This window comes from Microcaecilia unicolor, chromosome 6, assembly GCF_901765095.1.
Source record: "Microcaecilia unicolor chromosome 6, aMicUni1.1, whole genome shotgun sequence".
NCBI classification, from domain to species: Eukaryota; Metazoa; Chordata; class Amphibia; order Gymnophiona; family Siphonopidae; genus Microcaecilia; species Microcaecilia unicolor.
Genome location: NC_044036.1, coordinates 176,136,812 through 176,151,911, shown reverse-complemented (window position 1 = coordinate 176,151,911; position 15,100 = coordinate 176,136,812). Strand labels below are relative to the sequence as shown.

Here is a 15,100-nt window from a genome sequence, read left to right as displayed (position 1 = left end):
GGGCCTACTAGAATAACACACCTACTAAATACTTTAACACCGCACCTGACTGACACCAAAATGAAAACAGCCAAACTGCTACTAATAATCTAATCCTTATCCCTTATATATCACACATTAACTACACCACTTATAGTTACCAATAACATACCCACAATATATAATCTTAATAGACCACCCAAGAACAATATACCCCACCAAAATAATAACCAGATCAGCAGAAGAACTATTACACGAGGACAAAATCAATACAAAGGAAAGAAGGGACCAAACCTAAAATACAAGATAGTAAGCAATTAATAAAATTAATATAACTTCAAATCAAACTGACCCTTATCAAGCAATCCAACTGGATTATATAAATGCCAGATCAGTAGTTAACAAAACAACAATAATAACAGACTGGATCACGACTGACAACCTCGACCTTCTATTCATCACTGAAACTTGGCTCCACGATCAAAATGACCCCACAATTTTAGACTTATGCCCCCCAGGTTATAAAATCATTCATTGGACAAGAAAAGGAAAACGAGGAGGAGGTATAGCATTAATCCATAAATCTCAGTTCATCATAACAGCTGAGTCTATAACATCCCATCTTGAAAGAGCCTCAGTGAGAATCCATCACACTTCCTTGTTCGACCATCTGAATGCTGTCCTGTTTTATAGACCACCAGGTAATTGGCACGAATGCCAACCACAACTTGTGGACTTTATATCGAATACCTGTGTAGCTAATTCCAACATACTTATTATAGGGGATATAAACCTACACCTAGATGACTCCAATTCAACTAATGTATGTGAATGTAAAGAATTCCTTCAACTTTGCGACCTTACCTGGCCAAATATACAAGCAACCCATGACAAAGGACACACGCTTGAATCTCATTACATACAAACTAGCATCAGATCTAAACCTAACTCTAAAAGATACAAAATGGGAAGAAGTGCCTTGGTCAGATCACCATCAATTAAACATATCCTTACAATGGTGAAGAAAAAACACACGCCATAACCAAGAATGCACAACCTACACCTCAAGAGGACAAATTGATCCTTCAACAGCTTTACAAGGACGAATGGACAATACAAACAGAATCAAATAATCATCTCCAAAATTGGGACACTAGATGCAGAAATACACTAGATAATATAGCACCATTACGAAGAAACAATTCAATACCTTGGTTTAATGAAGAATTGAAAAAATTAAAAACTCAGGAGATTCGAACGAGCATGGAATAAAAGAAAAGATGAATACACATTAAACACATGGAAACAAATCCAAAGGAAATACAAATGTGCTATATGACCTACTAAAAGATCTTACTACAAAACCAAAATTGGACCAGACTACAAAGAGACACACAAACATTTCCTACTAGTGAACAAACTACTAAATACCACCCCAGTCATTACAACTACTACAGATACCCCATCAGCAGATAGTCTTGCTAAATACTTTAATGAGAAAATTGTTTTGATGCACATTATCATCTTTTACTACTGACCATGAAATATTCTTCGATTGCTTTGATCCAACTCCAGAAGAATATCCAACTGACAGAATCTGGTCTAACTTCAATATCCTCACTGATGAATCATAAGTTTGCTAAGTCCCACTGCAAGCTTGATACATGCCCCAACAACCTAATAAGATTCGCCCCTCAGCACTTCATAACAGACCTCACGAAACACCTACATCATATGTTACAACATGTACTCTTCCCTAATGATAAAGGAAATATATTACTTATACCAATAGCTAAGGACAAAAAGAAAAAAGCAAATGATATAACCAACTATCGCCCAGTAGCATCCATCCCTTTAGCAACCAAACTAATGGAAGGAATGGTGACCAAACAACTTATCGATTACTTGAACAAGTTCTCAATATTGCATGAGTCACAATCAGGATTTTGATCAACCACAGTACAGAAACTGCTAATCACTCTCCTTACCAAATTTAAGCAAGCAATCGCAACTGGAGACAACGTACTTCTCCTGCAATTCGACATGTCCAGTGCATTTGATATGGTTAACGATGAAATACTGCTAAACATCTTAGAATACTTTGGAATTACAGGAAACATACTTAACTGGATCAAAGGCTTCTTAACAACAAGAGCATACCAAGTAATATCAAATTCAACTATATCATCACCTTGGAAACCGGAATGTGGAGTCCCTCAAGGATCACCACTCTCGCCGACCCTCTTCAGTCTCATGATGACACCATTAGCCAAAACGTTATCCAAGCAAGGCCTTAATCCTTTTATTTACGCAGATGATGTCAGGATCTATATCCCATTTAAACATGACCTAACAGAAATCACTAAAGAAATCAACAACAGCTTCCATATTATGAACTCATGGGCGGATGCTTTTCAACTGAAACTCAAAGCAGACAAAACACAATGTCTCATTCTCTCATCGCAACACAACAAGTAAAGCCCACTTAAATATGCCAAACTTCCTGTTTCAGAAAGTCTGAAAATTCTAGGAGTTACAATCGATCGAAGCCATGCAAAAAACACAACAAAGACAATGTTTCACTCAGTGTGGAAACTCAGAAGAATAAAACCTTTTTTCCCCAAGAGAAACATTCTGCAGACTGGTACAAACATTGGTACTATGCCAACTAGACTATTGCAATGCTATCTATGCCGGGTGCAAGGAACAAATTATTTAAAAACTTCAAACTGCACAAAACACGGCAGCCAGACTCATATTTGGCAAAATGAAATATGAAAACGCCAGACCCTTAAGAGAAAAATTACATTGGCTTCTATTAAAAGAACACATTGCATTCAAGGTTTGTACCCTGGTTCATAAGATCATACACAGTGAAGCTCCGGGATATGTCAGACCTCATAGACCTACCAACCAGGAACTTTACTAGCTCAGCTCGTACATTCCTGAATCTACACTATCCCAACTGTAAAGGACTGAAATATAAACTAACATATGCAGCTAGTTTCTCCTACATAAGCACGCAAATCTGGAATGAATTACCAAAAACCATAAAGACAACCCATAACATAATTAATTTCTGTAAATTATTGAAGACCAATTTATTCAAGAAAGCTTACCATAATAATGCACCCTGATTGTCAATTAACAAGATGTACACTGGATTTTCACAATATTTATTTATTTCCTAATCGCTTATACTAATTTTGAAGTTTAATATTCATGATTGTTCAAGCTAAGTTATCACGATTTTTATTATAAGATGAACTTTCCTAACTGAATAATTACTCCATTCTGTCTCCTCTACCTTAACTATGTATTTCTTTTTTCTGGAACTGGTAATCACCACTACGGAACTATGTAAGCCGAATTGAGCCTGCAAATAGGTGGGAAAATGTGGGATACAAATGTTATAAATAAATACAAGGGTGCAGTTTATACACTCTCCTGGCTACACAGATGTGCAGTGACCATTAAACGTGCTGTTTCTCACTACCCAACAGCAACACATAAATCATATGCAAATGTTTTCTGCGGTTGAATCGTGCTATTAAACCAGAAGTGGAGAGAGGAATGTGCCTGGCACGTGCACACACAGGTTTTGTGTTAAGCTCCGCTCTTGTGCAAGTGTGCAGACAAAACCAGAAATGTTAGTACACACCGGTGCTTATTCTGTGTGCTTTCACTTTTTGTTTGGACATGTGCACATTTGCTTTTAAAACTTACGATTTGTGGTCATCTGTACCTTGCACATTAAGACCTGCACTCAAGCATTCAGCGTATAATAATGTGTATGCACACCCCAGGGGCAGCTAATATATAGGTGCCACTTATGCAGAGGCACACTTACACGAAGATAGACAATCCACAGCTTACGCTAGGGTGCAAATTATATATGTATACTATGGGTTTAAGTTCTATATAGCTCTACAAATTATATGCATAAAAGACTGTCCCTGCTCCAAAGGGCCTACTGCCTAGTTAAGACAGGAGAAATAAATGTGTATGTAATGTTGTTATGCACGACCTGCTGTCACAGCCATGGGAATAACATGGGCGTAGTAGCAGCAGTACATGCTATTGTTTTATCGTGCACTAATGTTTGGTAAATATGGCCCATAAGAAAAGTGGAAATTGGATGTTTCTTCCCTCTATTAACCTCTGGAATTTGTTACCAGAGAATGTGGTAAAAGCAGTTAGCTTAGTGTTTAAAAAAGGTTTGGATAATTTTCTAAAGGGAAATGGGACTTGATATACCGCCTTTCTGTGGTTTTTGCTACTACATTCAAAGTGGTTTACATAGTATATACAGGTACTTATTTGTACTTGGGGCATTGGTGGGTTAAGTGACTTGCCCAGAGTCATAAGGAGCTGCAGTGATAATCAAACCCAGTCAAGCAAGATCAAAGTCCGCTGTACTAACCAGGTTGGTAATTTGTTTTATACTAGTTTCTCTTAACTTTTTCCTTATTTGGATTTGGGTGGTTCTTTCATCTTACAGTAATTCCATATGAATTTTATATACCAACTGACCAGTTCACTACAGAGGTAGAGAAGGATAGAGGAATTCTGGTAAACTGAAACCTGGTTTGTATCCCAGTATTTAAATAGGTTGGTTTAATACACCAGAATAAAATAATGCAAGATGCAAAAGGTTTACACCACATAAGTAAACACAATGCCAAAATAGTGGATGTGGAAATATGTATGTAACATTTGTGTGGGGTTTTGTTTGTTTTTTAGCTTGAAGAGCTGAAACAGAAGCAGAAATTGGACAGGCAGAAGGAGCACGAGAAGAAAAGAAAACTAGATGCAAAGAAAAAAGATGCGCCAAAACAAAAGGTGGGATACATGTATTTCTGGTTTCTGTAGTGCTATCCCTTTGAAGTGGCAAAATGAACTATCTCTGAAAGGGGTGATCATGGTTTATTGACTTAAATGGTTTTAACTGGATAATGTTTTTTTTCCTGTACGCATATTGTCTGTATTAAAGACCCTGAAATAGACATTAGCCAATGGAAGACCTTTATTGTGCACAATACTCTGTGTGTCTCCTGCAAGCTGTCACAGATTTGTTTTGGGGGCAACACAAAAGCAGGACACAGAAGATGTGTTCAATTCTGGTCGCCGCATCTCAAAAAAGATATAGTGGAATTAGAAAAGGTGCAGAGAAGGGCAACGAAAATGATAAAGGGGATGGGACGACTTCCCTATGAGGAAAGGCTAAAGCGGCTAGGGCCCTTCAGCTTGGAGAAAAGGCAGCTGAGGGGAGATATGATAGTGATCTATAAAATAATGAGTGGAGTTGAACGGGTAGATGTGAAGCATCTGGTCACGCTTTCCAAAAATACTAGGACTAGGGGGCATGCGATGAAGCTACAGTGTAGTAAATTTAAAATGAATCAGAGAATATTTTTCTTCACTCAACGTATAATTCAGCTCTGGAATTCGTTGCCAGAGAATGTGGTAAAGGCGGTTAGCCAAGTTTAAAAAAAGGTTTGGACGGCTTCCTAAAGGAAAAGTCCATAGACCGTTATTAAATGGACTTGGAGAAAATCCACTATTTCTGGGATAAGCAGTATGAAATGTTTTGTACATTTTTGGGATCTTGCCAGGTATTTGTGACCTGGATTGGCCACTGTTGGAAACAGGATGCTGGGCTTGATGGACCTTTGGACTTTCCCAGTATGGCAATTCTTACGTACCCTCAGTGGAGGAGGGTAGTTAGTGGGGTCCCGCAGGGGTCTGTGCTGGGTCTGTTGCTTTTTAATGTATTTATAAATGACCTAGAGATGGGAATAACTAGTGAGGTAATTAAATTCGCCGATGACACAAAATTATTCAGGGTCGTCAAGTCGCAGGAGGAATGTGAACGATTACAGGAGGACCTTGCGAGACTGGGAGAATGGGCGTGCAAGTGGCAGATGAAGTTCAATGTTGACAAGTGCAAAGTGATGCATGTGGGTAAGAGGAACCCGAATTATAGCTACGTCTTGCAAGGTTCCGCGTTAGGAGTTACGGATCAAGAAAGGGATCTGGGTGTCGTCGTCGATGATACGCTGAAACCTTCTGCTCAGTGTGCTGCTGCGGCTAGGAAAGCGAATAGAATGTTGGGTGTTATTAGGAAGGGTATGGAGTCCAGGTGTGCGGATGTTATAATGCCGTTGTATCGCTCCATGGTGCGACCGCACCTGGAGTATTGTGTTCAGTACTGGTCTCCGTATCTCAAAAAACATATAGTAGAATTGGAAAAGGTACAGCGAAGGGCGACGAAAATGATAGTGGGGATGGGACGACTTTCCTATGAAGAAAGGCTGAGAAGGCTAGGGCTTTTCAGCTTGGAGAAGAGACGGCTGAGGGGAGATATGATAGAAGTGTATAAAATAATGAGTGGAATGGATCGGGTGGATGTGAAGCGACTGTTCACGCTATCCAAAAATACTAGGACTGGAGGGCATGAGTTGAAGCTACAGTGTGGTAAATTTAAAACGAATCGGAGAAAATTTTTCTTCACCCAACGTGTAATTAGACTCTGGAATTCGTTGCCGGAGAACGTGGTACGGGCGGTTAGCTTGACGGAGTTTAAAAAGGGGTTAGATAGGTTCCTAAAGGACAAGTCCATAGACCGCTATTAAATGGACTTGGAAAAATTCCGCATTTTTAGGTATAACTTGTCTGGAATGTTTTTACGTTTGGGGAGCGTGCCAGGTGCCCTTGACCTGGATTGGCCACTGTCGGTGACAGGATGCTGGGCTAGATGGACCTTTGGTCTTTCCCAGTATGGCACTACTTATGTACTTATGTAACCTTAAAATTCAAGATTTAGTAAGATACTTTCTGAGATTTTAATTCAAGATATAATCAAATTATCAGAGGCATTTTTTCAAAGTACTTAGGTTTGCAAAGTTCCATAGCAACCTATAGAATTTTATAAGTCTACGTGCTTTGAAAATGAGCCCCATATGAACTTGTGTTTGACAGGCCAGTGCCACTGTTTGCACTTTTAAAAGGAGGGGTAAGGGTATTAGGGATCCAAGATGGCGACTTGACGCAAGGATCAGTACTCCTGATCCCTTAGACGGCCATGCGTCAGTTCTCCTATTAAACAACATGGGGAAGCGAAAGGGGAAAGCAAAAGCTCCTACCTCCCCGAGCCAAGCTATGGGCCCTGCTGCTCGACAGACCGTCTTGGAATCGTTTGGAGTGACGATCCTCGGAGAGAGACAACCCGTTTCTACAGGGTCCGCTGCTGCTGAAGCGGACATAGCATTGAGGAGGCTTCGCTTAGTCCTCCTCCGAAAGCAGCCACCCCGCGACCAGGAGCAGGCTTCGATATGGCGGAGATACAGGAGGCTGGTGTGATTAATCGTATATCGCCCCTGCCAACTGTTTTGGGAGGGCCAGTTGTATCCTCAACGCCAACCAAACCAACAACGGAGGAAGTTGTTCCCTCGTCTTTGAATAGTGTTTCTACTCCTGAAGGAAACCGAGGCCTCATAAGACCAGCTGTGGTAACGCTCGAAGCGCTCTGGGACTCAGTTCAAGGTATACACACTTCTTTACAACTAATTTCTTCCTCTTTTAAAGGGGAAATAACTGACTTGAAAGAAAAACATAAAGACCTGGCTGAAAAAGTCCAAGGGAATACTGATAAGGTAACGACATTGGGAACAGAGGTTTCTAAATCTCAGAATGTAGTAGCCACTCTAATCAAGGAGAGAGAAATTGAAGCTCGTAAAATATATTTGGAAAATCAGAGTTGCAGGAACAACTTGAGGTTTATAAATTTCCCCAAATCTCCCTTGATTTCCCCTTTGGATATGTTGAGGGAGTATTTTACTGATGTATTGGGGATACCAGCAGCAGGTTTTCCACCCGTTGCCAGGGCCCAGTACATAACTGGAATAAGGTATAAAGATGGACAACCTCAAGCTGCACCGGACTTGGATTTGACCCATTTTCTGGAAAGCTCCTTGGAGATAGTGACTGAAAGGACAGCTTTATTAGTTACCTTCGCACTAGAGATGGACAGAAGTAATATATTTCGGACTTATTTTCTCCATATTAATACAGAATTTATGGGTTCAAAAGTTCAGATTTTTCCAGACTTGGCGAGAGATACCCAGAAGAAAAGAAGAGAATTCTTGTCTTATAGGACAAGAACTCTCAAGCTTGGTGCTAGCTTTCATTTGAAATTTCCATGTAGATGCTTGGTATCTCTCAATGAAAATAATTATATATTTTTTGAACCCTTAAAGTTGTTGCAATTTATTGAGGCACAAGAATGTGTGGAAAAGCCTTTAACTGTTTCTCAGTGAGGTAAATGCTATAATGTAGGCTTGCGGGATTTTGTTCACTCTCTGAATTTCATTTGTATTAATTTTCCATTACTTTTTTCCTAGTGCTTGGATTATAGATTTGATTTGTGGACAAAATATTATGGAGAAAGATATTTCCTTTATTATTAAAATTATTATATTTCTTGAAAATTTCCATTACATTTATGTGGATACGTAAATGTTAAAAGATATAAATAAAGCATTAAAAAAAAAAAAAAGGAGGGGTATGTACAACATCTGTTTCATGAGCACAGCTATGTTAAGTGCACCAGAGACACTTGCTCAATAAAATGGTGTAGATCACAAAGTGAACTCTAACATGAATAAATGAAGTGCTCAGAGTAGAGGGCTGCAATCCAGAGAAGCCAGAGTACAAATCCTGTGACCTTGGGCAGGTCATTTTGTTCTCCATTGTCTAGTTAAAACAGGTCTCTTAGTTTATACCTAAAAGGTTTTCTCCCAGTTTGTGTGAAAACAGTACTTAGTGCTTTAAATGCTTAGATTTTAGCAAAGCCTTTGACACAAGTCTGCATAGACGACTTATAAGTAAACTGAGTGCTTTTGGTATGAGCCATAATGAGATTGACTAGGTTAGAAACAGGTTGAGTGGAAGGCAACAGGGGGTATTGGTAAGTGGAGCTCATGCTAAGAAAAAGGATGTTGCTAGTGGGTGCCGCAAGGTTCAGTTCTTGGTCTGATTCTTTTTAACATTTTTGTAAGTGATATTGCCAAAGGGCGGTCTGGTAAGGTTTGTGGATGATACCAAAATCTGCAATAGGGTAGACACTGCTGATGACCTGGATAACATGAGGGGGGAACCTGTCGGTTTGAAGAATGGTCCAGAATTTTGGCAGTTAAGATTTAAAGCTAAAAAATGCAGGGTCATGCATTTGGGCTGCAGAAATTTGAGAGAAGGGTGCGGTTTAAGGGGCGAAGAACGTTTGTGCACAAAAGAGGAATGGGTGTGATCATATGTGATGATCTTAAGGTGGCCAAACAGAAAAAGGCAACAAAGAAAGCTAGAAGGATGCTTGGGTGCACAGGTGGAAGAATGGCCAGCAGGAAAAAGGAGGGGATAATGCTTCTATCAGGGCCACTTTTACCAATGGACAAAGAGAGCAGCTGCCCCTGCACAGAGAGAAGGGTCAAGCTTGCCCATTGGTCAGTTTATCCTCCAGTATGTTATCTTTCTGTCCCCAGCACAAATCTTTCATCTTTCCCTCTCCCTTGTGCACGCTTTCTCCTGTCCGCACGGTCCTTGATACTGCCCTGAAGCCTTCTGCACTGGCGATTAACACAGACTTCTGCCGGCATCAGGGCCTTTCCTCAGACGTGTCCCGCCTACTCTGATGCAACTTCTTATTTTCCGCATGGGCGGGATGCGCCTGAGGAGAGGCCCCAATGCTGGCAGAAGGCCGACTGTTAATCACTGGTGCCGTAGAAGACTTGAGGACAGTACTGAGGACCATGCAAAGGGGAGAGGGTGGACAGAAGGGAGAGGAAAAGATGCAAGACGGGGGCTGAATAAGGAAAAGGGCTGGACTGGAAGAGGGAGAGATGCCGGTCTGTGGGAGCAGACTGGGAGATATGTGGCCATGAGGTGGAATGGGGAGCGATGGAAGAGACAGGGAGGACATAGAAAAGAAATACTGGGCAGGGAGGGGCAAGGACACAGAGGGTCGATGGTGGACAGGGAGAGGGTAGGGACAGTGGAACGCAGAGAGACACTACTGGAAGGGGTGATAGGGACACAGTGGGGCACTACTGGAAGGAGGTGATGGGCATGGAGGGGGGAGAGATGGGAAGAGAGGGCAGATGCTGAACTTGGAGGTAGGATAGGGACAGGGACACAAGGGAGATGCTAGACAGGACATATATGGGTGCAGAGGGAAGAAGAATGGTTCTCATGGGGAGAGAAGAAATGTCAGATGACCAGGACACCCTGCAAAGACAGAAGAAACAGAAAAGAGATAGAATGACCAAAACAAATAGGAAAAATGAAATTGTTAAAACCAGTGGTTCTCATATCTTGTCCTGGAGGCACCTCTGCCAGTCAGTATGAATATTCATGAGAGAGATTTGCATGCAGTAGAGGCAGTGCATAGAAATCTCTCTCATGAATACTTATTAAGGATGTCCTGAAATCCTGACTGACTGGGGTGCCTCCGGGACCAGGTTTGGGAATCGCTGATTTAAACTACAAAGGTAAAAAAAAGTATATTATTTTTAATTTCATATTGCTTGAAATTGAGTATAAAATATTTATATGATACAGAAATCTATTTTTAGGTTCACATGAAGTCATTACTTGTCAATAAAAGTAGCCAGCCCTTACTTAGACCTCAATCCCTTCGCCACTATGCCAAATTTATACCTGAAATGCACCAGGAGAAAAATCTCACTTATTGGCTCTCAGTCTTTGGAATGAGTCACCCTTGGCATCTCTGCACTCTTGTCCAGTATGTTTTACCTCTCCCTTCTCCAGCTCCAGCAGCTTCCTTCACCCATCTTCCCTCTTTTCCTACATTACCCCTGCTGCTTCCGGGGGGAGGGGGGGGAGTAGTATTGGGGTGGAGTTTGTTTCGGCTGCGTAGCTGATGGTTCTGCTGGTCCTGCCTCATCTGACATGGTGCAGAACCAACAGAATCGTCAACAGTGTGACCTAGACGTTGGGTCTGTACCTTTTTATGCTGCATTTGTTTCAGCAGGAAGCAGCTTGACTGGCAGGGAGCTAAGCAAGCTCTGCTGCTGGCCCTTGGGTGGCAATCCATACAAATTTGTCAAATGCCCCATAGGTAGTTAAAGCAACCTTGCTCTGTATAAGACTCTGCAGAGACCTCATTTGGAATATTGTGTACAATTCTGCAAACTACACCATCAAAAAATATATATATAATCGGGATGGAGTCCAGAAGAAGGCTACTAAAATGGTCAGTGGTCTTTGTCATAAAGCATATGGGGACAGACTTGGAGATCTCAATATGTATACTTTGAAAGAAAGGTAAGAGAGGGGAGAAATTTTGACTCATTTAAATACTTCTGCGGCATAAATGCACAGGAGGTGAATCTCTCAAATGAAAGTGAGCTCTGGAATAAGGGAATGAGAGTGAAAGAAGAGAGATTCAGAAGGAACTTGAGGAAATACTTCAGAGAAAGGGTGGTGAGTTCATGGCATGGCCTCCCGGTGGGGATGATGGAGACAGACAGTACATAGGATCTCTAAGGGAGAGAAAGGGATAGTAGATGACATAGATGATCAGTCTGGATAGGTCTTCTAGTCTTAGATTTCGTGCTGCGACAGGAAAAGGATCTACTTTCTGATTGTGACTCTCCCTAGGAAAAGGCAAGTAATTCATAATCATAAATGTGTTTTGGTTTTGTTTTGGGGGGTTTTTTTTGTGGCTTGACTTTTTTTTTTTTTTTCCTAAAAAAAACAGCAAGGCAGACTATCCGCAACTCCAATGTGGAAACAAGCAAAGCAGATCAGTAGTAAGTACGAATAAATCTGAAGTGTGAGGTAACACGCTGCCATCTTCTAGAGAGCGATTTAACTTTTGAGAAAGAAACTGTGCTGTTTGGGGGTTTTGTTTTGTTTTTTTACACCTGCTATGCCCTAGTCATTTTGGCCATCAACTGTATATGGTGAAAACTAGTGTATACACCATTTAAGCCCCTGACACAGCCCCTTTGGTCGAAACACAGCCTGTGTCGGGTGTTTTATTAGGCTGAAAACCTATAATAACGATTTATTCGTACCTGCTATTGATCTTTGCTTGTTTCCACAGTCTTGTTTTCTTCCTGGTTTGTGCTGAAAGCCTCATATGGTCCTGCAGTTATCTCTCTTATGTACTAGTAGAGGGTAAGAAGGCAGCAAGTGCACATAAACACATGGAAATCAACCCAAATGTTGGAGAAAATAAAAGTAAATTGTTAATTGAGATTTTAAGGAATACAAGGCATTATCTGTCAGTAATGGTGCAGGAGTCAAAAGTTATTGCTGAAGTATTAGGGGATATCTCAAGAAGGATCTAATCTGTGTAGAGCTCTGTAATTTAAGCCACGGAAAAGTGGAAGGAAAGAGTGAAGGACAAACCTTACTTAGCTTTTAAGCTGCATCTTTTTGTTTTGTAGACATCCTCCTTGAAACAGCAATCATCTAACAAACAGTGTGACAAAAATTCAAAAAAAGTCCCGCTTCAAAAAGTACTGTGCCGGGAGCTTATCAAGGTAAACTATTTTTTACATTAAGCATTACAGAATATCGTCTGAAATTAAGTGGCAAAATACAGTGTGTCTGGAAAAAGTGAGCCCCCTAAACATTTTGCAATAACAATCGCAAACCTGCACCAACTTAATTAAAATTTTACGTGCACAAAATGACATCTATTTCAAACAATGTTATGTGGCTTTAAAGGTAGAAATGCACTTTAATGTTACTGAGATGCCAAATTTTATTTTATTTTTTTTTTTTTTTCCAATATTTTATTGGCAATTTAGCAAATTACAATCATAACCAAATAACATCAAATATCAGTAACCAATTTTTGTTCATGGTCCCCCTCCCCCCCCTCCCTTTCTCCGTCAGTGGTGTTGCTTCTGATTCTTGAGATTGTTCATATATTGACCAAATGTTCGTGAATACTTTCATAGTGCCTTTCCTCTTAGCAGTCAATTTCGACATCTGATACAGAAAGTCCACTCTGCGAGCTATCAGTTGTAGTGTTGGTGTTTCAGTTTGTTTCCAGGCTCGGGCTAAGGCTATCTTGGCCGCTACAAAGTACTGAGTAGCCAATCTATGTTGTCCACTGGGTATTGAGCTAGGCCGGAAATGGAGGAGGCAATGTTCTGCTTTCTTTGGGTATGGTTGAAGCAATACTGTATTTACCAACTTCACTACTGCCTCCCAAAACAATTCCACCTTCGGACATGTCCACCAAATATGGTAAAACGTGCCCTGAAGGCCACATCCCCGCCAACATTTTCCCGAGGTCCCCGGATATATCTTTTGCAATCTATCTGGGGTATAATACCACCAGTACAATAACTTATGGCCATTTTCATTGATAGATTGTGCTGGGGATGCCTTGAGCAGATATTTGTAATTGCTCATCCAAATTGTTCTAGGGTGTGTACATTGCAAAACGTTTTCCCATTTCTTATGATAAAGAATTTGAGGGTCTGTCCTGCCCAATAGTGCAAGATATATCCGGGAGATACTACCTCTGCCCCCTCCCTTACGCATTGCTAATTCAAGAGTTGTCTCTTCTAGATCTAATTCATCTTGTGCTCGTCTTTTAATAAAATTACGCAGACAACAGTAATAAACAAGATCTTTTTCCGATAGACCATACTCTTCTTGAAGTTCCTGGAAACTAATCATATTGCCCTCCGCCCATACCTGTCCCAGTGTGTATAAGCCTGCTTTTGCCCAGTTATCAAACACCTTTTCTGATCTCCCAAGTGGGAAACCCTCCGCCCATCGTATTGCTGTTTTTCGGTAATATTTCCTTTCCGGGAACATATGCTTTCTAATTTGTAACCACGTTTGGAGCGGGTGTTTTAGACTCATAGGTAATTCCTGCAATATAGATGTCAGATCTCTCCCTGATATCCACAATATGTCCTCTATCGTGTACCTACCTATCCATGCTCTCTCCCAATGCATCCATTTCTTTATTGTCCCTGGAGCCCAGTCAGCTAGTATTCTTAATTGTGCTGCTTGGTGATATAGATAAAAATTGGGTGTTCCCATACCACCTCGGTCTAGTGTTTGATACATCGTGGCTCTATTAACCCGTGGTGGCCTTTTCCTCCATATATATCGAAACATTTTCTTATTTAATTGCGTGAAGAAGGAGGCAGGTATCGGTATGGGCAGTGCCAGAAATAAGTATAATAATTTAGGGAGCAACATCATCTTGATAGCATGTATACGCCCTTTCCAAGATATATTGAGGCCCTCCCATCTATCTAATTCCTGAAAAAGTTCAGCTATCTTTACTGGAAAATTAGCCTGAAATAGATCTTCTATCTTGGGTGTGATCTGTATTCCTAAGTATTTAATGGATTTTTGCGCCCAGGCAAATGGAAATGCTTCTCGCAGAGCCGGTATCTCTTCATTCGGTACTGTTATGTTTAATAAGGTAGATTTAGTTAAATTGGGTTTAAATCCCGACACTGCTCCATAATATGACACGTGATCTATTGCTTTTTGTACTGATATTGCAGGCTGCGCAAGAGTGAGTAGTATATCATCTGCAAAAAGTAGAAGCTTTTGCTCTTTTCGCCCTCGTACTATGCCCTTTACTTCCTCATCATTTCTCAATATACAAGCGAGCGGCTCTACCGTTAAAGCAAACAGAAGCGGGGAGAGGGCACACCCCTGTCTAGTTCCCCGCCGAAGCGGGAAGGCCGCAGTATATGATCCATTAATTTTTAATATTGCTTTCGGGTCTTTATATAAAAGTTGCAGCCATGTTAGATACCGCCCCTTTAATCCCACCTGTCGAAGCACCGCAAAGAGGTATGCCCAATCAACACGATCGAACGCTTTTTCTGCGTCAATGGATAGTAATACTGCTGGTACTTTTTCATCTTGGGTGTATTGGATAGTATGGATGAGGCTTCGAATGTTGTCAAACGTTTGTCGCCCTATAATAAATCCCGCCTGATCTTCGTGAATCAAGTTTGGGAGCTGTTTCTGTAGCCTATGTGCTAATATTTTCGTAAAGAGTTTATAATCCACGTTGAGCAAGGATATCGGGCGGTAGGAGCTACATTGT

At 40.9% G+C, this 15,100-nt stretch overlaps 1 protein-coding gene across 2 annotated transcripts in view; it reads left to right on the top strand.

The window, feature by feature from the left end:
- The window catches only part of GNL3 (G protein nucleolar 3), a 99,880-nt gene that overhangs the window by 7,927 nt on the left and 76,853 nt on the right, over positions 1-15,100 (top strand). For both annotated transcript variants that reach the window (XM_030207670.1, XM_030207671.1), the window contains exons 4-5: positions 4,723-4,821; positions 12,450-12,545. In XM_030207670.1, the coding sequence (XP_030063530.1) occupies positions 4,723-4,821; positions 12,450-12,545 (195 nt within the window). The remainder of the gene's footprint in view (positions 1-4,722; positions 4,822-12,449; positions 12,546-15,100) is intronic.